Here is a 21,698-nt window from a genome sequence, read left to right as displayed (position 1 = left end):
GTATGTTGTTCAGACCTGGCCCACATATTAACACTATGGGCATTTCAAGCCATCGCCCTTCAACTAAAATTCATACATTAACGTTTTACAATGTGCATGGTTACATTCTTCAGCCAACCCATCCAGAGGTTTGTCTCCTTAAGTAAGAAGCAGACCAATAGCTCTACTGCTGACACCCATCTGATGCTCAGTAACTGCTAAGTACTGATCGAGTCATCTAGAGGAAACGAGGCGCAATTTTTTTTTACAGATAATCATGTGCCTGTTGACAGGTTGCTGATAAAAAAAAACTGTGAAAGAAAGGTTTTCACAGCTTTGCTGTTGAGCTGTAAAAGCGATGACTTTTAAACGGTGTGAACAATTCACCCAAACAACATGACCTTGTGTATTACTGACAGTTCAAACAAACAATTGAAATCCCTTCTTATTCCTTCTGGTATAACAGAGTTATTAGCTGATTAGATGCTTTTCCTCATACTCAACAAGTGATGTATCTCTGTGACAACAGGATGCTGGTTGTGGTTTTTTAACAGGAGCGAGACACGAGTGGTTCACATTCATGGTGAAAACTTCAGTGTTGAATGATGTTTAAAGATCCATTCAAACACATTTAATAGCATATTTTGGTTTAGATTTAACCCACTTTAACGCTTATATCTTTAAATGTGGCACCTGTGGTCTCTGCAGATCACCAGCCCCTCACACTCTCCACCACCGACGTGGTCGGCTGACTGAGGTTTGGACTGACATATTCAATCTGTCACTAGCCCAGGCAGCTGTCCCCGCGTGATTTAAAACCACCTCCATCGTGCCGGTGCCAAACACTCCACTGCAACAAGCCTTAACGACTTCCGTCCAGTTGCACTCACCCCCATCGTAATGAAGCGCTTCGAGAGGCTGGTCCTGGCCCATCTCAAGACCTGCTTACCACCTTCACTGTACCCCCTTCCAATTCACCTACCATCAGAACAGGAGCACAGAGGATGCCATCTCTACGGCACTTCAATCTGCCCTGTCCCACCTTGACAATAGCAACACCTATGTGAGAATGCTGTTCATTGACTTTAGTTCAGCATTCAACACCATCATCCCCTCCAAACTGATCACCAAACTCAGTGAACTGGGCATCAATACCTCCCTCTGTAACTGGATTATGGACTTCCTAACCAACAGACCTCAGTCTGTTAGGTTAGATAATCACACCTCCTCAACAATCACCCTGAACACCGGCATACCACAGGGATGTGTGCTGAGCCCTCTCCTTTACTCCCTCTTCACCTAAGACTGCACACCTGTACATGGCTCTAAGACCATTGTAAAGTTTGCAGACGACACTATGGTGATTGGTCTCATCAGCAACAACGATGAGACGGCCTACAGGGAGGAGGTCTAGCACCTATCCTCGTGGTGCACTAACAACAACCTGGCTCTCAACACCAAAGAGCTCATTGTGGACTTCAGGAAGTCTAAAGCTGGCACACACACCCCTATCCTCATCAAAGGGACTGAGGTGGAGAGTGTCACCAGCTTCAAGTTTCTGGGTGTTCACATCTCTGAGGATCTCTCTTGGACCTTCAACACCGCCACCCTGATCAAGAAGGCTCACCAGCGTCTCTTCTTTCTGAGGAGACTCAAGAAGGTCCACCTGTCTCCTCAGATCCTGGTGAACTTCAACCGCTGCACCATCGAGAGCATACTCACCAACTGTGTCACTGTTTGGTATGGCAACTGCTCTGCCCATGACCAGAAAGCACTGTAGAGGGTGGTGAAAACTGCCCAATCCATCACCGATTCCTCACTCCCCTCCATCGAGAACATCCAGAGCAAGCAATGCTTGCGTAAGGCGCGCATCATCATCAAAGACTGTTCTCACCCCAACCAAGCCTGTTCACCCCACTCCCCTCCGGGAGGCGTCTCAGGTCTCTCCACACCCGTACCAGCAGGTTCAGAGGAAGCTTCTTTCCTGCGGCTGTCACCCTACTGACCTCTAACTCTGCATCCCCGTGATAATTAACCCACCAAGCCCCCCCCCCCAGACAATTTGCACTACCATACCCCACCCATACTGTTCTATTTATATATTTACAGATGTACATACTGTAATTACACCTACCATATTCTACTGCTCTTCATACTATTCATCCTGCACATACACTTATTCTTACTATTCTTATGTTACCACACTGCACATAGCTGAACATACTGTACATATATGTCTATATGGTTCATTCAGTATATCCATATTTATTATGTTTTTCTTATTATATATTCTGTTAATACAATGCATATATCTATATTATTCTTACTACTGGTATAATGTCACTGCTACTACATTGCACATATCTGTACATGTTGTTCATTCATTGCTCATATTACATAGCCATATTTATTCTGCTCTTATAACACTGCAATATATTTATTGTCCTACCTATGCACCACCTGTCTATACTTGAATATTGAATTGCACTTTTCTGCTTTTTTTTTTGCACTTCTGGTTGGACGCAAACTGCATTTCGCTGTCTTTGTACTTGTACACTGCACTACAATAAAGTTGAATCTAATCTTTTCTTTTGTCATTTTCATCTGACACCACTGGTCTGATTTTGATCAGATTTAAAGAATGTGTCTTTGGCAGTGTGGTCCAGCATTCAAACATTTAGATTTCAGATGGGTCTGATGGGTGTGCCATTATTAAATGTTTATTTTATGTTATTGGAAAACAACATATCTACACTATCAGTCAGTCTTAGAGGAAGGCTGTGAGGAAGGCTGGTCTGATGCATCTTCAACTACAGTAAAGGCCATTTCTACATAATTTATGTAAGACACTTTTTTCTTTAAACCAGTTGCATCTAAAACCTAATTTTACTTCCTGATCTTGTATTATGTTTTCCTGTTAAACATTTTTAAATAAGTGACAATTTCTTCTGAGTCTTATTTTCAGTCTTTGAATCAGATGCCACTGTAACAACAATTTTGTCATTCTTTGTTATTTCTAAATTATTTTAGGTCTGCAATGACAGCTAGACTACCTCTGAAATGTGACTAGGAAAAACAAACTAATGACCTGGGGGAGGAAATTTCAATGAACTGTACACATGCAGAACTGAAGTAACACATTTTAATTAAACATTTATGGTGGCTGGATTTCTTGGAAGAGACCCAGCAGTAATTTGACAACAAAAACATTCAACAAAGATTGTGATACTTTAAAAGTTATAGCCATACAATTATATTAAGACAAAATAAACTATTTTAACTTTTAATTTAGTTCACTTTTAAGGAGGAAAAATGATTTATGTGAGCAGAATGTGGCCTACAGGGCAACATGAGACACAGTTTGAGGCAGAAAATGTGGTTTCAGGCTGACAGCTACTGTATATGACATATAACAGAGGCATAGTTTAAGTCAGTCAGTGGAGTGGAGTGATGGTTGCACCATCTTCTCGGCCCTGATGAATGACGATTGGTGATAGCGGTGACGAGAGGCAAAGTCAGCATTTTCCTCTGTCAGCTGCTTGGTTTTCAGCCCGACCCCAAAGATAGAGGGGGTGACTACCATCTCATCTCGAGGAGATCCTTTTCTCCTGAAGACAGGGAAATAGTATGGAGAAATGGCTTTCAGGGGACAGTGTGACATGGGAAATTAACGTACAGATAATGTTTCTTTTCGTACATTCTATGACTTACTGTAGTAATACCAGTATAAAAAATGACTTTACTGTAGTTTCAGTCTGTGCTTTATCAATAATCTGGAGATAATTTAACAGACATTTCCATGATAAATGACATTTAAATCTCTTATTCATCTGCACAATACCTGCAAATGCCATTCAATGTTGATTTGAGCCACGTGAAAAAGCTGAATCGATCTGCGAGACCTGCAAATAAATCAAAATCCAAACTGTTATCTGGAGAAATGAGCACAATGAGTTTTAAAAAAAAAAAAAATAGGTACTCATATTGTTACATTTAAATTGACTATGGGGGCCCCTTTCCTTGTGTCAATATTTGAAGTTGTAACACAGTGCACAGAAGTGTAGTAACAGAGTGGGGAGAAACACACGGCATCACATCGACCACCTGTGAAACAAGTGTTTAACACTTGCAGAGCTCATGATCAGAAATGTCGTGAGTCAGATAGCTAAGACACGCTGTACTGTGGTGAGTTTAATGCACAGATGCTGGCTGTCCCATTCAGCTATTCTAGAAATCCTAAGCCACAACAGCTGCAAGTGAAACTCCAAGAAATGTGCCAGAGTACATTACCAGGTCACATAACAACTGAGCACGGGGTGAGCAAATTAAAAAGTAAAAAAAAACTGCAAATCAAGAGGTCTTTTGTTGGACATCATGCAATAATCTAAATGATCTAACACAAAATAAAAATACAGGAATCGTTTAATTTATATAAAAAAGGCATTACTTGCATACTCCTACAGTTATAAAAGGCCTAAAATTGCACAAGTTTATGAAATTACCTTGTAAACGTGCTACAAAACCAGGCTTAAAGAAGACTTTTCCTCCTTTCAGCAGACATTAAACCAATTAAGTAAAAACAAAGAATGTGTAATGAAATATGTTCATAGAAAGCATATGCTTTATAGAATGCAAAATGCGATGCATGAATTAGTGATCAAAGATGCTCTGCTTACTAAAAGGCTTTGTAATTCCAGAAGTCCTCTATGCATATCCTAGCAAGACAACAGCATACACTTCATTTTCACTGTTTGTTAGTATAATGTATTCTTTTCCCTAAATTATAAGCCATTTTCCACAATCTGCTAAATGAGCAAACACTGTCAAAAAGGTGTAAAACACTGTAGGCCTACATAAAATAAAAATTCTACAAAAAATGCTTTTCTTATGTGGTTATATTGTCATGTCCTATTTTCCATTTCAAAACAAATGGTAGTCAATACAACACAGTCTACTTTGCAGTTATTTTCAACAATTGGAACAAGCGTATGCATTGAACCTGATCTGATTAGGTTAGTTTGGCTCAACAGATTTACATTGCTGGGATATAGCCTGACATCTGGCGCATCCCTCCCCTCTCGCTATCTACGCTATCCGCCCTGCCCAGGATAGTTGTGATTGGTTTAAAGAAATACAAAAAAGCCAGAGCGTGTTTTCCCCCTATCCAAGAATAGATAGGCGGTGAAGACCATGCTGTACTCCAGCACTGTGGAGATAGGTCTGGCAATGCAAGACTAGCAAGTAATCAATGAAGTTCCAATCAAATCAAACTAGAATTGTACTGGAATGTCACGCTCAGTCAATGACAGGAAATATGGATTAGGCCAAGAGCAGGCTAACTTTATCTATAGGTGCTAAGCTCAGATCCGGCTATAGTACAGAGTCAGAAAGTTTGTTCACTTTGGCATACCGAGCTGGAAAATGCTGCACAGCTGCAGGTGGTACATATTTTAAGACACAGAAAACTCTCTCTGTCCCACATTGTGTTAGTACAGCATTTCAACAACTTAAGATTTTTCATTTGTAATGCATATGCTTTTTATGTTAGACTGTCTTGTCCAAGTCAGGACATTTGGTCACCCTAACAGGTCGTCACCATGAAGCCAAGCTACAAGTGTGTCTAAACAGGAAATTAACAGATGGAAATTACCTATAGGTAGTCCAGGGCTTGTTTTCCCGATGTAGAAGAAAAGCACCAAAGCAAAGACTATGTTCGCTAAGGCATAAGCCCACTGAATAACAAACATAATAAATATGGAGCTTAATGCCTGAAAGAAAAATTATAAATTCATTAAATTCTGTAAATATAATCTGAAACCTAAGCATTAGAACAAAAAAAAAAAATGTACAGCATGAATTGAGTAGCCTACCCCGATAAGAGCAACCCAGTGGTTGCAGAATTTTGCATACAATGAATCCTTCATGGGTTTGATTTCAAAGCTCTGGTGGTCAGTTTCAGCACCTGAAAGATTTGATAAAGGGTCAGGTTACTAAAAAACAGGTACAACTAACTTCTATGATCAGTAATCGTGTCTACTCTAGACAAGTGAAGTGTTGATGGTTAGAGCTGATCACCTGCGTTGTGATTGTGAGGGTCAGCAGATGAATCCTGCTCAGCATGGTGCATTTTTGAACAGCATTTGACTTGTGGTTCTTCTCCAGCTCTGGGCTCCCCGCCTCCACACTGCACCTCATCTTCCTCATGTGGTGGAGCTGAACTCATCTCCTCTGCTTTGTCTTCGGAGAACATATTGCTGTTTAGATCCAAGCTAAAGCTGTCAATCAGCATCTGCTTAGTAGTGACATTAGGCTTCATGCCCTTGGATCTACTGCTCAGCTCTTGCATGGAGGAGGTCTTCTCAGGCCCAGCATTAACATTTGACACGGGGGGAAAGATCTGGTCCATGTCCTTGGTGAACTCCAACAGCGTGCCTTTACCCTGCGGACTCTCACCTCCGCTCCCATAGCTTGGGAGAGTGGCCTCGATGAGAGGCCTAGAGTCCTGCTTGGCTGACCCACGCTGGTTACTTTTGGCCGGAACGAGGATGTCCCTCTTGTCTTTATTCTGCAGCTGGAAGGCCATGGCCACACTGAAGTAGGAGTAGTCTACGAAGCTGTAGGTGAGCATGAAGTTTATGCTGACGATGGGGGCCAGCACGTTGGCCTGACCGATGAAAATGAAGGCCATGGTCACCATGCTGGTGAGACAGATAGCTGCCACTGGAGTCCTGTTTGGGCCTTTCTGTTAAGGAGGGAGAGAGTGTCACAATATGCAATGACATTGTTGTCCAATAAAAAAACTCAAAAACTAAACCTAAAATTAAGGATTAAGTGTTCCTTTATGAGTTGAGATAACACACCTTATTTAGCTAAATAAAGCATTTAAAAAGCCACTGGACGGGGCGACCTCTAGCTCACCCAGTAGAGTGTGCGACCCATGTAGGCTGAGGCCTTGGCAGCGGCCCGGGTTCTAAACCGACCCGCGGCCCTTTGCTGCATGTCGTCCCTCCTCTCTTTCCCCCCTTCCTGTCTTCAAGCTATCCTGTCGATTAAAGGCCATAAAAAGCCCCAAAAATAATCTTTAAAAAGGAAAAAAAAGCCATTGGATTTTCTGAAAAATGCATCAGCTCAAAGCTGAAAACAGATCTTTTTTTATTTACTTTTTAATTAACTCATGAAAAGTTGATGTTTTGGAGATACATGTGTTTCACAGAACAGTGACAGTATGAAAAAAAAAATCCCTTGTGACCCTGAGTCAACACAGTGCAGCTGGGACAAAGGAGATTGTCCCATTCCTCCTGTTTGAGATTCTGTAGCTTCGAAACTTTCCACCTTTTGCCCAAATAAAACTTTCACACTAAGGAGCAACATCCACCTACAGAAGTGATAAAATGAAACTGAACTTAAAAGTTATATTTGAGTAATATAAAACTACACCAGTAGGACGTTAGTAATTGTTTTAACATGTGGTTTATTAACCAGCTTGCTTTCACTTCACGGGTCCTATCTCACAGTTTAAGGAGCACTGCTGTGTGCCTGGCGGGCCTCCAGAGCACACAGCGGAGCTGGGCCCTGCCCGTCGCCCTTCCTGCGTTTGTTCTGAAGCTTTGATTTGGGCCAAGATGTCTAGGGCCTCATTCCAGCTCGCTGAGAGAGGTCAGACACTGCTGCCACTCAGGGAAGTCTGAGGAAAACAGGGGTGAACGAGGTCGGGAGTCAACGTGACTGTGTGTGTGTGTGTGTGTGTGTGTGTGTAGCGAGTCATAACTCTTTGCGGTGATACAATCAGTCCACTCAGTTCTATGGAGTGGAGTTCACACTCTATAGTTAGGCAGTCCTGTCAGTTTCCTGTTGAGTCCATTCACCACAACATCCAGACTACACACACTCATTAGCAGTGGTGTAGTAGTACTCAGATTCTTCACTTAAGTATGAGTACTAATACTATACTGTAAAAATACTCTAGAACAAGTAAAGGTCCTCCATTGAAAATGTAAAAGTATAAACTATAATCAGGAAAATGCACTTATGATACTTAAATGTATTACAAGTAAAAGTACTTGAATGCAGAAAACGGTCCCTGTGACTGCTATACTATTATATATTATATTTAATTAAATAATTAAAATATCATTACTCACGCATTCATGGATTTTACATTGGATTTATGGTTGGTTGAGGTGGAGCACATTTTTAACAGTTTTGTACAGGACTGCAACTAATGACTATTTTCAATACGGATTAATGTGCTGATCATTTTCTTGATTAAACTTGATAGATTGGTTTGGGTACCGGTATTCTAAAAAATTATAATTGCTATGATTTACTAATACTACTAGCGTTTCACTGAGCTTTTGACAGGTCCACAATAGTTTCCCACAGTCTTGATCAACAGAAGCAGTTTGCTCAGTTGTCATGGAGACAGATTGAGCATGTGAGTTTGATGCAATATGGTTGAAAGCTCTGCAAAAAGCCAGTACATGGACCACCGATTAGGACTGTTTTGTCAAACTACCATTTCCAAGGTCATTAACTTGAACATTTATGATTAAATTATATTGTTAAAAAAAGACCATGCAGCCATCAATCTTCTAAAAGCTTAACAGCGTGCATCATTACTTTTGAGAGAAGCTGCTTCCCATAGACCTAATGAATTGATCTAAGCTAGGCAAATCTCACTAGCTAGGATAACTGAATGCAAAGACATGAAAAAGGCATCTATGAGTTTGCTAATAAAAAGTAGCAAAAATAGTCATAATCATTAACATAAAATTGAACTATACTTTAAATAGTTGGTCTTGTGTTTGCCACCTTAATGAATTGCAACTTAGTCTTATGACCTATCATGTGTACAAACAATAAATAAATTGAGGAGCAATAAATAATTTGTCACCAACGTAGTAAAATGGTGAGTTTACGGTAGGTTGTGCTTACTTGGATCATCTCATTTTAACAATTTAAATGTGACAAATAAAATAGTTATTGTAAAGTATTGTTTGAAAGAAGTGAACTCAGTAGTGCATAAACACACACCCTCACTTCATAATCTGCATTTACATCATGGTGACTATTTTTCAGTGCACTGTTAATGTCCAGACATCCCTCCCTTGCTGGCTCCATCCATTCATTCATCCATCCATCCATCCATCCATCCATCCATCCATCCACCCACCCCACCCCTCTTCCCAGGAAGGCCAGAGCAGGGATGACCCTCTCTTGGGCGATGCACTGAAGGATCCTGGGTGCTCCGTACAGGCCACCCATGCAGGAAGCCAGGGAGGAGATGTAGAGGCCCAGCAGAAAGAGGAAGCCCACCAAGGAGACCTGGAGGAAGAAGGAAAACAAACAGAGTGTGGAAGAGGATGGGGTGGGGTTGAGAGCTCACAACAGCTACACCCTGTTCTATTCCGCTGCAGCCAGCCCCTTATGAAAACAATGAGAACCACTGACGGGCAAGTCAAGGATTTTTTTTAAAGAGTCAGTGATTGTTCAAAGCAAAATTGAATGACAATAATAGCAAGAGTTTTGCAGTAATACTACACCATTTGTACACACAGGTCCACAATGTAATATATAGTTGTTACGACTGGTCAATAACGTTGGAGCTAGAGGCTACAAAACTCTGGTTGTTAGGTTCATTCTAACTAAAACAATCCCTGATCCATCTGTAGTTTAGGCCCTGAAGCATAAGGGCCAACTGACAACTGGCAGAGAGCTTGGCTCCATCAGACATCTCATTGATCTGCTCTTCCCCACAGCCCAATCACTTACTCCCACTTTTCATGGCACACGGTCTTCCTAATATCAGCTGTGCAAATGGAGGGCAGACCCAGGCTCAGAGTTCAAATGTCAAACTGACGTGTAATATACAGTGTGCGAGACTGTTGCAGCATGATCTGTTTCAAGTGCAACAGACAACTCTTAGATAAATATATGCAAGAGAGTAGAAGAAATTATGTCACGTTAAGCAATAAAATGACAACCTGAGGCCAGACTATTGAGATTCTGTGCTTTTGGGGTGCTGCTGTTCTAACATGTGAACACAATTATGTAAGCTCTCAATAATCAGTGTGACACGCTTGCCAGTTTATGATTGGAAAAGTAAAGTTAGTGATCCATCCTAACCCATAGCATTAGCCACTTTAACAGTGACAGACCATGAATACATCCTCATATTATATCTGATTAATGCTTCAGTTTATCAATGCACTTTACTTAAGTGTTTGTCCTTTAAAAAACATTTAACTTATTACTTACTAGTCATTAACGTGTCACTCATTTAACTTCAATGTCTACTTGGTAAGAACAAAAACAAATATCTGTGCATACCTGCAAATTGAATACCAGTGCATTGATGAGAAAAAGTTCATAAAAAAACAGAACAGGAAATAATTGCCCTGATAAAGTTCTCTGTACTGAGATCTTTATACTGAGTACTGAGAACAGTTGGTCCACCCCAATACCCACACTTGCAGTATTCAAGTGCTAACTTGTGTAACATATTTCCAGCAATTACTGGATTGGATGTAAATAATAATATTTATGCTGAATTGAACGTGTCATAAATTTAAACTTTTTCATTTCAGGCTCTCTACCACCAACAACTAAGCTGCTGGGGAGCTTTACATCGTGATGAATTGTGGGATACACTTGGCTCTGAAAAATGCTTCGGGGTTAAGCGGACTGTGCGTTTGTGGGCATGTCTACTACCTCAGTGGTTCCCACACTTATTCATGTCAAGGACCCCTAAACTTACACAAATTAGACCACTGACCCCCATTTGATTTAAGAGATGTATTTATTTATTAAGATTTAATCCCAGGGTCCCCAATCTGATAGGACTTTTGCTTTTAGAGGTTTTATTACAGAAAGTGTATGAAACCCATGAACAAAATAGTCATACATTATGTCATTGTGTTACGTATGGATGGAATTATAGTGACAATTTGTATTCCCCTTTTTGCAGGGGAACCCCTGGAAATCATTTGAGGACCGCTGGGGGTCCCGTACTCCCATAGTACGTTGTACTACCTGGGAGTGTGTGAAAGTGCAGTTAGGCGCTCCAGATCGCTGGTGTGCGTATTGGGACAGACAGTATTTGTTTTACATACTTGAACCTGAGTATGATATAATTTATGAGTATTTCTACTTGAGTGAAACTAAATCAGCAATAGGACCAACATCTCAAGGCTGAGAACATACATACAATCAGAACATGAACTAACCACACCACATCAACAAAGTGAGCCATCATGGGGAATTCCCTCACTTCACCCATTCGGGTGAAAGGGCCTCTCTAACAGGGCAGGATGAAAACAGAGAGGGGAGTTTACCTTTTCAGCTATCAAGATGTCATAGCGCAGAGCTTCTCTGGTGCAGATGGCCCCCAGAAGGAAGACAAAGACCAGATACAGGAACCACCTGTGGGTCACCAACAGTACACCACACAGGATTATTAACAACTGCTGCTTTCTCACTATTAATAGGAGAATTGTGTCATGACACCTCCACAAGTGAGTGTCTGATAAGGCCCTGCTGGCGATATATGTTTGTGTGTTCTCTTCAATGAAGGTGGAAAAGGATGCCCATTTGAAAGAAGATACCACATAATGATCAGAGAGCACCACTCAAGTAAAATCAAAGGAAATTACCTTTTTGGATGATTCATACCTACTGGGAGAGATTCCACAGTAATATTTGAAAACTATCCTTGTAGCATGATGTGTAGATAAATAGAAATTTGTAAGATAAAAAATTTAAATTATTTTTATTATCTGACGTGTTGGTACTACAACTTAACATTTTGCAAATGGGGCACTTCAGGCTTCACTGTGGGTCAGTCTTTATGATTCCATAGTGTGTGTGTGTGTACTTTTATAGCAGTGCCTTTGTTGTTTTAATTTCTTACAGTATATTAACTTTCACTGTAGGTCAGTCTGTACACTTGTACAGTAGTTGTTGTCTTATGTACTTAATTGTGTAGTATTTCTGTGTGTTCTTATTTTACAATATTGTTGGTGTGTGTGTGTGTGTGTTGAGGAGTCGTCATACGAGGTGAAGACAGCTGCCAGTGTTCCCAACGGGATGTTGTGTTCAGGCCGCTCAAGGTCTGAGCTCATGTTGAAACCTGCCATAACCCCTATACACACACACACACACACACACACACACACACACACACACACACACACACACACACACACACACACACACACACACACACACACACACACACACACACCAATACAACTTTGTTTTTACACTGCATGTGTAGCTGCAAGAAATAAAAGAAGGGCTGGAGTGTTGACAGGTAACATTAAAAGGCAGATAAGATGTTCCTAATACATACTGCACATGTGCTATGTAAACTCTAAGTGTGCAAGTGTTTCACACATTATTAGATCAAAAAGAGATAAGAGAAAAGAAAAGAGACACCTCACCTGTAGCAGCAGGGAAGAAAACCCCAAAGACTGTGAAAAAGTTTTCTCCTGGTGTGTAATCTGGCAGTGTGTTGCTGTTGAGCAGCGTGGCTGAATAACCAACGAAACCATGTTCTGAGAGGAAACAACAACAACACACAGAGCATATCAGTTCTGAACCTTATGTCAGGATTACCAGCATGTCTTCATTGAGAAAACAGTCAAAAGTATTAGTATCAGCAGTGCAAACCTGTCAAATGTCTGACAGAGGACATTGTGTCATGTTAAATAACTTGATTGACATGTTTTCATTATTGTGGTGTTTTTCATTTGTTCGTTTTCATTTTCTTTCTTGCTAGATGATTATTGGTGAAGTTGTGCACTGCATTTCCTGGAGACTAACCGGAAATGTAAACCCATCACAACTTCACCACGGGACTTTCCTATAAAACCATTACCAGACACCAGGTGTTATGACACCAATATATACCACAGGTTTGAAAAATATTGCATTTTATCAGTAAAAGTTAGAAGTTCAATCATACTTGAAACAAAATTGGAAGTTGTAACAACTGGTACATAACTAAAGGATGCTGGTGACCAACATTTTTTTCCTATTTAACTTTTTATGCTGCTCCAAATTTATTACAGCACAACCTGAACTGGGATTCCATGACTGCAATTAGAGACTGCTACATCTCTTTCTTTTTAAATCAAAATAAATGATAACAATAGGTAGCGAGTCACTTTAAAAGTATGTCTAAAATCAGGGTAGGTTAGTTCCGGAAGGTCCATTTGTTGAACATGCAGGGGGAGAGATTGTTCAGCATTGGTGGGGGCCATTTAAACGACACAGTCTGAAGGGCAGGCCTATGTTACAACACCGGACATTTCACCCTTGGTTATCTTGCGATGGGAAAGAATGTGTTCTCTCAGATTAATGACATGTTTATCCAAAAGGAAGTCGCCACCCTTTTCAGAAGCTCAGCAGCTTCCAAGTTTGAGAGAAAGAATGAGAGTGAGCGAGAGAGGGAGACAGAGAGTGGGAGAAGAGAGAGAGAGAGAGAGAGAGAGAGAGAGAGAGAGAGAGAGAGAGAGAGAGAGCGAGAGAGCATGTTCTCCAGGATAGGAATTTAGGGGAACTGACTTCAAATGGGACTAGGTGCCCAAACTCTTGTTCACTCTGTGACCCTGTGAGACCGCCCTCTGTACAAACAATCGGAACCAGATCCAGGGCAGTCAGTGTCTATGTCTGCACCATGGGCTCCCCACCCATATTACAACATACACTCCAGCATCCAACCATGGCTGACCCTCTGAGCGTTCAACTGAGGTTGTTAGAAAACTATTTCTATGAACACAAATTCATTGCTTGAATACACTGACTGACTGACTTTAATCTCAAGAACTGTGGACAAAAATGGCAAACAAATATGTCTTTTGTGTAGAATGTTTGTACAAGTTGTCCATTTTCTGGTGGAACTGCATATTCACATTCCCCATACCATGCTCCTATATAAAGGCATGGTCAGATTTACTTGATGGGGAGCCCCTAAGGCAAAAAATGTTGGGCCCAAGTTGCCTTCGAGTACAGTGCACACAGCAGACTAAAGATGACAGCTTCCTTCAGTCAGTTATTATATGGTAATTTGATGAAACACAAACATTATACCTGCTAAACATCAGCATGTCAAAATGTCATTGTGAGCATGTTAGCATGCAGATGTTGGCCTGTTGCTCAAAGCACTGCTGTGCCGAAGTACAGCCTCACTGGGCAACTTGAGGCCATGTTTGTCAAAACTTGCCACAATGCAACTAGAATTCATGCACGGCTGCTTACATAGACAAGAAATGGGAAGTGTGGAAATGACACTCCCTGTGGACACATAGCTTTAGTCTTGTTGAGTAAAAATCAGCTATCATCAAGCTATTTAGTTACACGATGGAGGGTTGTTACTAACTACAGCTAGCAATATTTTCTTTAATTCTCATATCATGACTGGTTGAAATCAACTGTAAAGTGATGTGGACAAAATAAAAACCACTGCTTTATGAAGGCCTACAGAGCAAACAAACTGTGAGATAAAGCTATGGTGAAAGCATTCATATTAAAGCATTATATTGTCTGAAGAACAAGTGTATAGGCAGAGTGGGGCTCCTTTCTGAACTCAGCATTCCTCTGATAGAGACTGGAATGTATAGTCAGATTACATGAGTGTCTGAGGCCTCTCCCTCTGTCCGGCTGACCTCTTACTCTCCTACACTAACCAGTATAAACTGCTCTGCATGGAGAACAGGGCAGGCTGTGATGTTACAGAGGTGGGGCAGGTCCCACTGGGATGATTGAGAACTATATATTATAGTGTGGCTCACAGGGAGAGATGATGTAGCGGTCTCAGGAGTAGCAGCAGGCCTCAGATCTCAGTTCCGGCCTTTTCTCCCTGTCATTTTCCAAAAATGTGGGTGAGTCTGGTTAACACCCTAAAGCCAAGACCAGCACATTATAACTTCCTGTTCTGTGGGGAATAGGCTTCAGCTGAAGGGACTGGGTATGCATGTCAGATTGTATTTCATCTGTGCACCACAATTGGAAGGTTTTGCGGTTGAGTTGTTTGGCTGCAGAGACAATATGTTGGCAGTGTTACTGACCACCCTAAATAATTCAATACACAAAGACAACAATTGGGAAATGAATTGTCCTCCCATCCCGGATGATAAAGCACAAATCTGAGCCGTCTTTCAGTTTGTAGTTATACAGCTTTTAAATTCCACCTGTCACAGTGCTGCAGGAAGGAACTGTCATAATGAGTAATTTAACAGATCCTTAAGGCTGGGGAAATTGGGAAGCCAGGCCCGTCTACAGGTGAGAGGTCATGTGCATATATACTGTAATAACATCCCTAAGACCTTCTGCTCATGATACCAACACAGTCGTCAGCATCACATATACACATTTAGATAGTGGCTGAGAGTGTACTAAGATGAATAGATGACATTACAGGCCAACACAAATAAATACCAATCCTTTTTGGATTTTAGCTATTGATGCCCTTTACACAAATCTTTACTGTTTGATTTGTACCAAAACCCCAGGAAGTCAGTCTTTCCCTTCAAACATCTTTGTTGTTGGAGTTTAATAGCCACTGAAACTGCATTAAAAATGTAGGGGAATCTAATCATCAAAACTTAGGATAATGATACACATAAAAAATACATACTGATTCTTGCATATTCATCTTTGCAATAAATACATCATTAATTAGACTAGGACTGCAACTAACGACTACTGATTAATCAGACAATTATTTTCTTGATTAATCGTGTCTATGAAAAAAAACATCTTATTTTTTTGTCTGACTCAACCCCAACACCCAAACATATTCAGTTGATATGATCTGCAAAGCTTTGAGAAGCTGGAACCACAGAATATTTGGCCTTTTTGCCTAAATAATACCTGAAATGAGTAATCTATTAAATGATATTCAGATCTAAAATTCTACCATTTCAGATCATGAATTACCGGCAATTTGATGTCCTGTTTTGTATTAAACGGCAATATTTACCAAGCACACCGACAACAAGCCAATATCCCATTATAGTTTGGATATAGTACATCACTTGGCTGACATTACATACTGAATGTTAGCTACGGCAGTGACGCACCATGCTGTCTGAAAGTGTACATAGGGGAAGTGTTATCAAACTGTGACCACATGATTTTGGCGGTGGCTCCTTTCCTTCAGGATGTGCCTCAGTGAGTTCAGGCTAATCTGGGCTATTTCACTAGCTAGTGGACCTGCTGGTTCTCTGCCAACCATGAGGTCACCACAACACACACAGAAGCTCTTAATTGGAAAAACCTGGTGTAGCCATTATGGCTGGTTCTCCCCACAATTCTTCAGGACTGCAAAGTGGCCTCTGCCTACTGTAATATGAAGAAAGCTGGAGGTTGGAAGTGGTGGACAAGTACAGGTTAGGGGTAGGATTAGAGTCTGTTTTCGTTTTGTTTTTGACACTCGGGCGTTAGAAGTTTTAAAGCTTAATCTAACTAAAACTAACCACTGCCCACAGCTGGACCGGTACACTGAGTTCCTTGTGGTTTGCTGGGGAAAAAAGCAAAAAATAGGATTGTTTACTATGTAATATATTGTGTGTGTGTGTGTGTGTGTGTGTGTGTGTGTGTGTGTGTGTGTGTGTGTGTATTTTTATAGTGTGCACTACATGTTAAATATTTTTTTTCTGTTTCTGTTTTGTGCTTATAATGTCCTATTCACATAAAGACTTAACTCCTGGAACACTTTTCTCTTCCTATTGGACAGGACGTTGATAATCAGTGAGAACAGGAAATGTTGGGAAGGACTTCCTGACAGCCAGCAAAAGAATACAAACTACTCAAAAAAGGCAACATTTCCTCACCACAAAAGAAAAGAAATCTTCTCAATAAACACACTGCCAGTCTCAGACTTGGCTTAAGTCACATGAAAACAGCACATTAAATGTTTCTAACTAAACCAACCAGCCACTGAGGAAAAATAAATGTCTTATTGGAGAACTTAACTGACAAACCTGGGTCAAATTTGTATCAAAAAAGGTTTTTCCTCAGACACCCAGCCTCATGAAGAAGTCAACTGTAGCGATCTAGTCTCAGTAGAATTCTAGACTAATACTGACAATAATAAGTGATACAACAGCTACACCTACTGGCCTGAACAGGTCACAGACAGACATTCACCACTGAAGTCAACAGTCAGTGGTTCCCAAACCTTTACTGTCCAAGTTGGAGGCCAAACTTAATTTCACACACTCCTCCCTGACATAACTGCATTTTTATCAACCAGTAACAATGTTATGGAAACTAGTAACAAAATGAGCTAAAGAAATCTGACTTGAAACACAACCTTCATATACAGTATTTTAGTTACACCTGTGACGGAACAGGTCAAATTGTCGGTTGTGATGAAATTGGTTGCCTATCTGTTTTTTTTTCCCTGGTCCTGTGCTGCTACAACATGCTAGCCCTCTACCTTCTCCATCCTGACCAGGCCGTGATCAGATGATCTGACTTCAAAAGTCAGAACTAGGAGAAACTTTCCCCATTTGCAAACACAAAGTTAAAAACCCATCTCTGTCCCTGACCAACAGCTGTCCATCCAACTCACACACACACACACACACACACACACACACACACACACACACACACACACACACACACACACACACACACTTTGCCATTTAAAAAAAATTATAATGAAAATAAAAATTGCTATAGATCAGTGCATTTGTATGTAACTTTTATTGTTAAAAAAGAAATGTCAGAAGGGACCATTGGCACACGGGAATCTTCACATTATCAAATCTGGCACTCTTTAAAAAAAAAAAAAACATTGGCACCCCTGGGCTACTCACTCTGTTGATGATTGAGGCATGTTCGCTTATTTTCCTGTTGAAATTTCCTGGAAGAGGTTTGGAATACGAGTGTCTACTAAATGCTTACATAATTGTAATCTGGCTAAATGCTGCTTCAGAGGCTTTGACATTAATATAATTCTGGGGCAAACTCTGAATAGTTTGAGGATTATTTTGACTTGAAAATACCCATACAGAGTATTAGAAGACACAAAACATCAGTACTGATTTAAACCTTCCCACAATCCCCGTTACTTTCTCCCTTCATATCTATATTCATGACCCCCAGCCCTACCTGGGTCAAGGTGCGTGAAGGTGCCGATGACAAAGTCCAGCGTGGAGACGGCCAGCACAGCTAGCAGTAGCAGCTGGAGTCGGACGATCCACTTGACACCGGCCAGGTTAATTCCAAGCAGTGCCAGCAGCACCACCGCCGACATGCTGCGCACCGCCCACTGGTTCTGTAGACCCAGCAGCTCCGCCACCGACTCAGAGAAACCTGTGATGTACATGGCTCCAGCTACACACTGCAAGGTGGGAGGCAGCATGACAGGGGACGAAACATAACAACAGGTGTGGATCTTCACAAACAGCCACTCAATTCTAACAGAAAATTTGGATTTGTTACTCACTTGTCCAAACACATAAAGGAGGCCAACAGTGCCCCCGATTCTGCCACCCAGGACGGTGGAGATCATGGAGTAGATTCCTCCACTCCCAACACCGCAGTGCTCACACACTCCGATCCCCGACATCACCGTCACTAAAGCAACCAGCACAACCAAGGAGACCAGAAACATCCCAAGCAGCACACCCGTGTTCCCCTGGATGATGATAGGAGACAAGATGACACAAAATACTAAGTCATCTATGCACATAATACTGTATATGTACATCTGCAGCTTCAAATTGAATATATTTATAGTGATGTACAGCTTGTACTACACATATCTGCACATTTACATTCTCTATACTGTACATACAGGCTTTGTATGTAATTCACTGCACACTGTGTTCCTGTGTTCAAACTGTCGTCCAATGTGTTTAATAGTCATATCTAGGAGAAAACTGCGAGAAATAGTTAACGCCAATCATACATTTTTTACTTTCTCGCACTACTATTTGCTAAATCAAATCCCCATGATTTCATTTCAGCATTAGTATTAAGAAAAACTAAGGACGAGAACACATGTTTGAAACCTTTTGGTAAAATCAGTCCCATTAAACTAGGGAAAACATACACTCTTTTGCACAATGAGTAATACGGTAGCAAGTAATTCATAGTAAGATGCAGCTCACTCTCACTTTTACATGGCAAACTATGTTTTAGCTGTCACATTAAACCCAAACGAATGTAGCAATTAAGATCACAGAGTCTTTGCAGCTGTGTCCCGTGATGACACATGCACATTACAAGTGTTTGGGGTCCACTGACAGTGTAAGACATACTTATTTAATGATGGTTGCAGCTAAAAAAAATAAATAAAAAAAGCTTCAACAGAGCTAGATAGAGATAAAGCACACAGACATGAGGCTAGATATTATGAACATTTACAATATACAGTCCTTTCGGTGTCATTCATCGGCACACTGAGTCCTATAACCAGCCATACATGAATGTTTTTAAACAATCCATATATAAAGCAACAATCTTCCCCATCACTTGTTACGACACATTTCATAAATGAGTCTACACACTGTCTGATGTAGACCACGTAGCTACTGTACATGGTCGAAACTATATTAACAACCATGAGACAGGAGTCCCAGTGGGACCCTCCAACACCCCTACAGTGTGCATTTCTGTTTAGGAAAGTAATTATTTTGTTGCTCTAACTGCATTTGAATACACCATTCAAAACACACTTTTCACTATATATGCACTTTCAACTAATTTCAACTACTTGAAATGATAAATACACAAATGCAAAATCAAATCTGTTTTAGTAGGGGCAATCAATTTGGGGAGACCATCAAAATAAGAGCATAATGAATGATTTTTATCTTGGGGCAGATTCTTTTGGGGGCAGATTCTTTTTTTGTTTTTAAAATAGGACATAGTAAAGGAAGGAAATGTGGGGCTGCTCCAGTTGACAAAAATTCTCAACATACCAATTCAACAGTTATTTGAACCTTAGGCCAAAGTTTTTTACAGCATTTTGCATCATCACTACATAAAGCTAGGAGAACAATGACCTTTAGCATACACTGACACATACAGATAGCTTGTGATTTTGGTTAAGATTTAGATTAATTTATATCATTCCGTTTTGTTATTTTTTTCTCTTCAATAAACATAATTCCTTGTATGTTTTGCTTCTCTATTAATGAGTGCAGTCTATCTATCAGTGTTTCCTAATATTTACTAGAATTACGTGTAAAAGAAAAAGGGAAATTGAGGTAGAGAGAGCAACACAGTGTAGTCATACTAACCACCAGGTAGCCGGTAAATAGGAATAGCACCACACCGAAGATATTGATCATGCAGGTGGTGAAAACGCCATCCCAGGTACCGAAGAGCACCGGCTCCCACACAAACAGTTTGATCCTCCACCATGGCTGGCTGGACAGCTGGAAGCCCTGACCAAAGACACACACACACACACACACACACACACACACACACACACACACACACACACACACACACACACAACAGTTAAAGCAGCTGGCTGAGATTTCAACATCAACATGATCACATTCATTTTGAGGCGCAATCACCATACCTGTGCATCTTCATGAAACAGATCATGGACATGTGTGTTTGAGTTGGGGTCAGCGACTCCCCCCTTCAACAGTCCTGCCCTGTCTCCCTCCTGCTGGTCACAGGTGTGCAAAGTCCAACCTATTGGCAGGGTTTCCATTGCAACTACAGGTGTAAACAGTTGTGTTACTCTTCTACAGGTGGGCCTATATTTGCTCCAAGATAATCATGGGTTGCATGTGAAACGACAACATACAGAAATTCAGCTTAGGCGTCTGAAGTTAGTTAGGGAGCCTAGATGAGTTTGTGTTGAAACTGACAGTAGGCTATTGGCCCCGCATATCCCGGTTAAACAGGAGCCGCACGAGTACACCCGGATACAGCAGGGTGTGCTCGTGACACTGCAGCTCAAGCGACTCTGTAATGAGTCAAGAGCCAGGCTAGTGTTTTACTACCATCTAGCTAAAACGATATAGGCCTATCACTCTAGAGAGTGCGCAGTTTACAGAAGTTATACAATTTGCATCAAACAGCGGTGAACAGATTTTCACAACAGTTTTACCTCAATTTCAAGCTATATGCTATATCAACCCTCGGAACTCTGCTGTTTAAAAAACATGTTGTCATTTAAAGACCGTCGAAGCCAAACCTAATTAACAAACTTTTCAATTTAAAGTTACTGGTGGCAATATGCTCGAGTTACTGGGATTCACACTTCAATTAAGCCGCAAATAAACGACATCTTAAATCTTACATGTGCACACGTTTTACTAAATTGATTTGCCAACAAAAGTAGGCCAAGTTAACGTTTGTGGCAGACGAGTGAAACAAAAACTATCATTTTAAATGTTTATCAAAATATGTGCCATATAGGCTCACTGAGCAGCACCTCATTCTGAAAAGGTCATGATTCAAATTTTACAAACCATCGTTGCTTGAAATGATAAACAGTGTTTGGCGTGATGCTGTCTCCATCCATGGAGCGTCTCAGCTAAACTCAGCAGTTAGCTACCTACCTTTGGCAGAGTCCCATATCATTTAGAGAAAAAAGACATATCAGTTCATTGTTCCATTGTGCCTCAGAGATGACTTCAGTCCGTATGAACAGGACTCCCAGCTGTTTATGAAAACGTCAGCAGCCCACAGGTAACTTTTGATATAAGCTTTCAGGGTGTGTTGCTGCTTTG

At 40.9% G+C, this 21,698-nt stretch overlaps 1 protein-coding gene across 4 annotated transcripts; it reads right to left on the bottom strand.

Annotated features, from left to right (window-relative positions):
• Nucleotides 1–3,107: 3,107 nt before the first annotated feature.
• On the bottom strand, nucleotides 3,108–21,687 carry slc12a8 (solute carrier family 12 member 8). Of its 4 annotated transcripts, none has more exons than XM_078261644.1 (14): nucleotides 21,528–21,687; nucleotides 20,534–20,676; nucleotides 20,241–20,387; nucleotides 18,440–18,631; nucleotides 18,103–18,334; nucleotides 12,420–12,533; nucleotides 12,031–12,118; nucleotides 11,313–11,400; nucleotides 9,157–9,303; nucleotides 6,055–6,721; nucleotides 5,850–5,941; nucleotides 5,630–5,747; nucleotides 3,821–3,881; nucleotides 3,108–3,587 (listed from the first exon to the last, which is right to left on the bottom strand). In XM_078261644.1, exons 1-14 carry the CDS (start codon nucleotides 21,547–21,549, stop codon nucleotides 3,410–3,412), a joined length of 2,289 nt encoding a protein of 762 aa, XP_078117770.1. In that variant the 5' UTR covers nucleotides 21,550–21,687; the 3' UTR covers nucleotides 3,108–3,409. The 4 variants fall into 4 exon arrangements, with proteins under 4 accessions (XP_078117770.1, XP_078117771.1, XP_078117772.1 ...); XM_078261645.1 differs by having other exon boundaries at nucleotides 20,241–20,378; XM_078261646.1 differs by lacking the exon at nucleotides 5,630–5,747 and having other exon boundaries at nucleotides 3,500–3,587.
• Between the last annotated feature and the right edge of the window lie 11 nt (nucleotides 21,688–21,698).

Source organism: Sander vitreus, chromosome 11 (genome assembly GCF_031162955.1).
Source record: "Sander vitreus isolate 19-12246 chromosome 11, sanVit1, whole genome shotgun sequence".
Taxonomy (NCBI): domain Eukaryota; kingdom Metazoa; phylum Chordata; class Actinopteri; order Perciformes; family Percidae; genus Sander; species Sander vitreus.
Note: the sequence above shows the minus strand (reverse complement) of the source record. Positions and strands in the feature narration are given on the sequence as shown.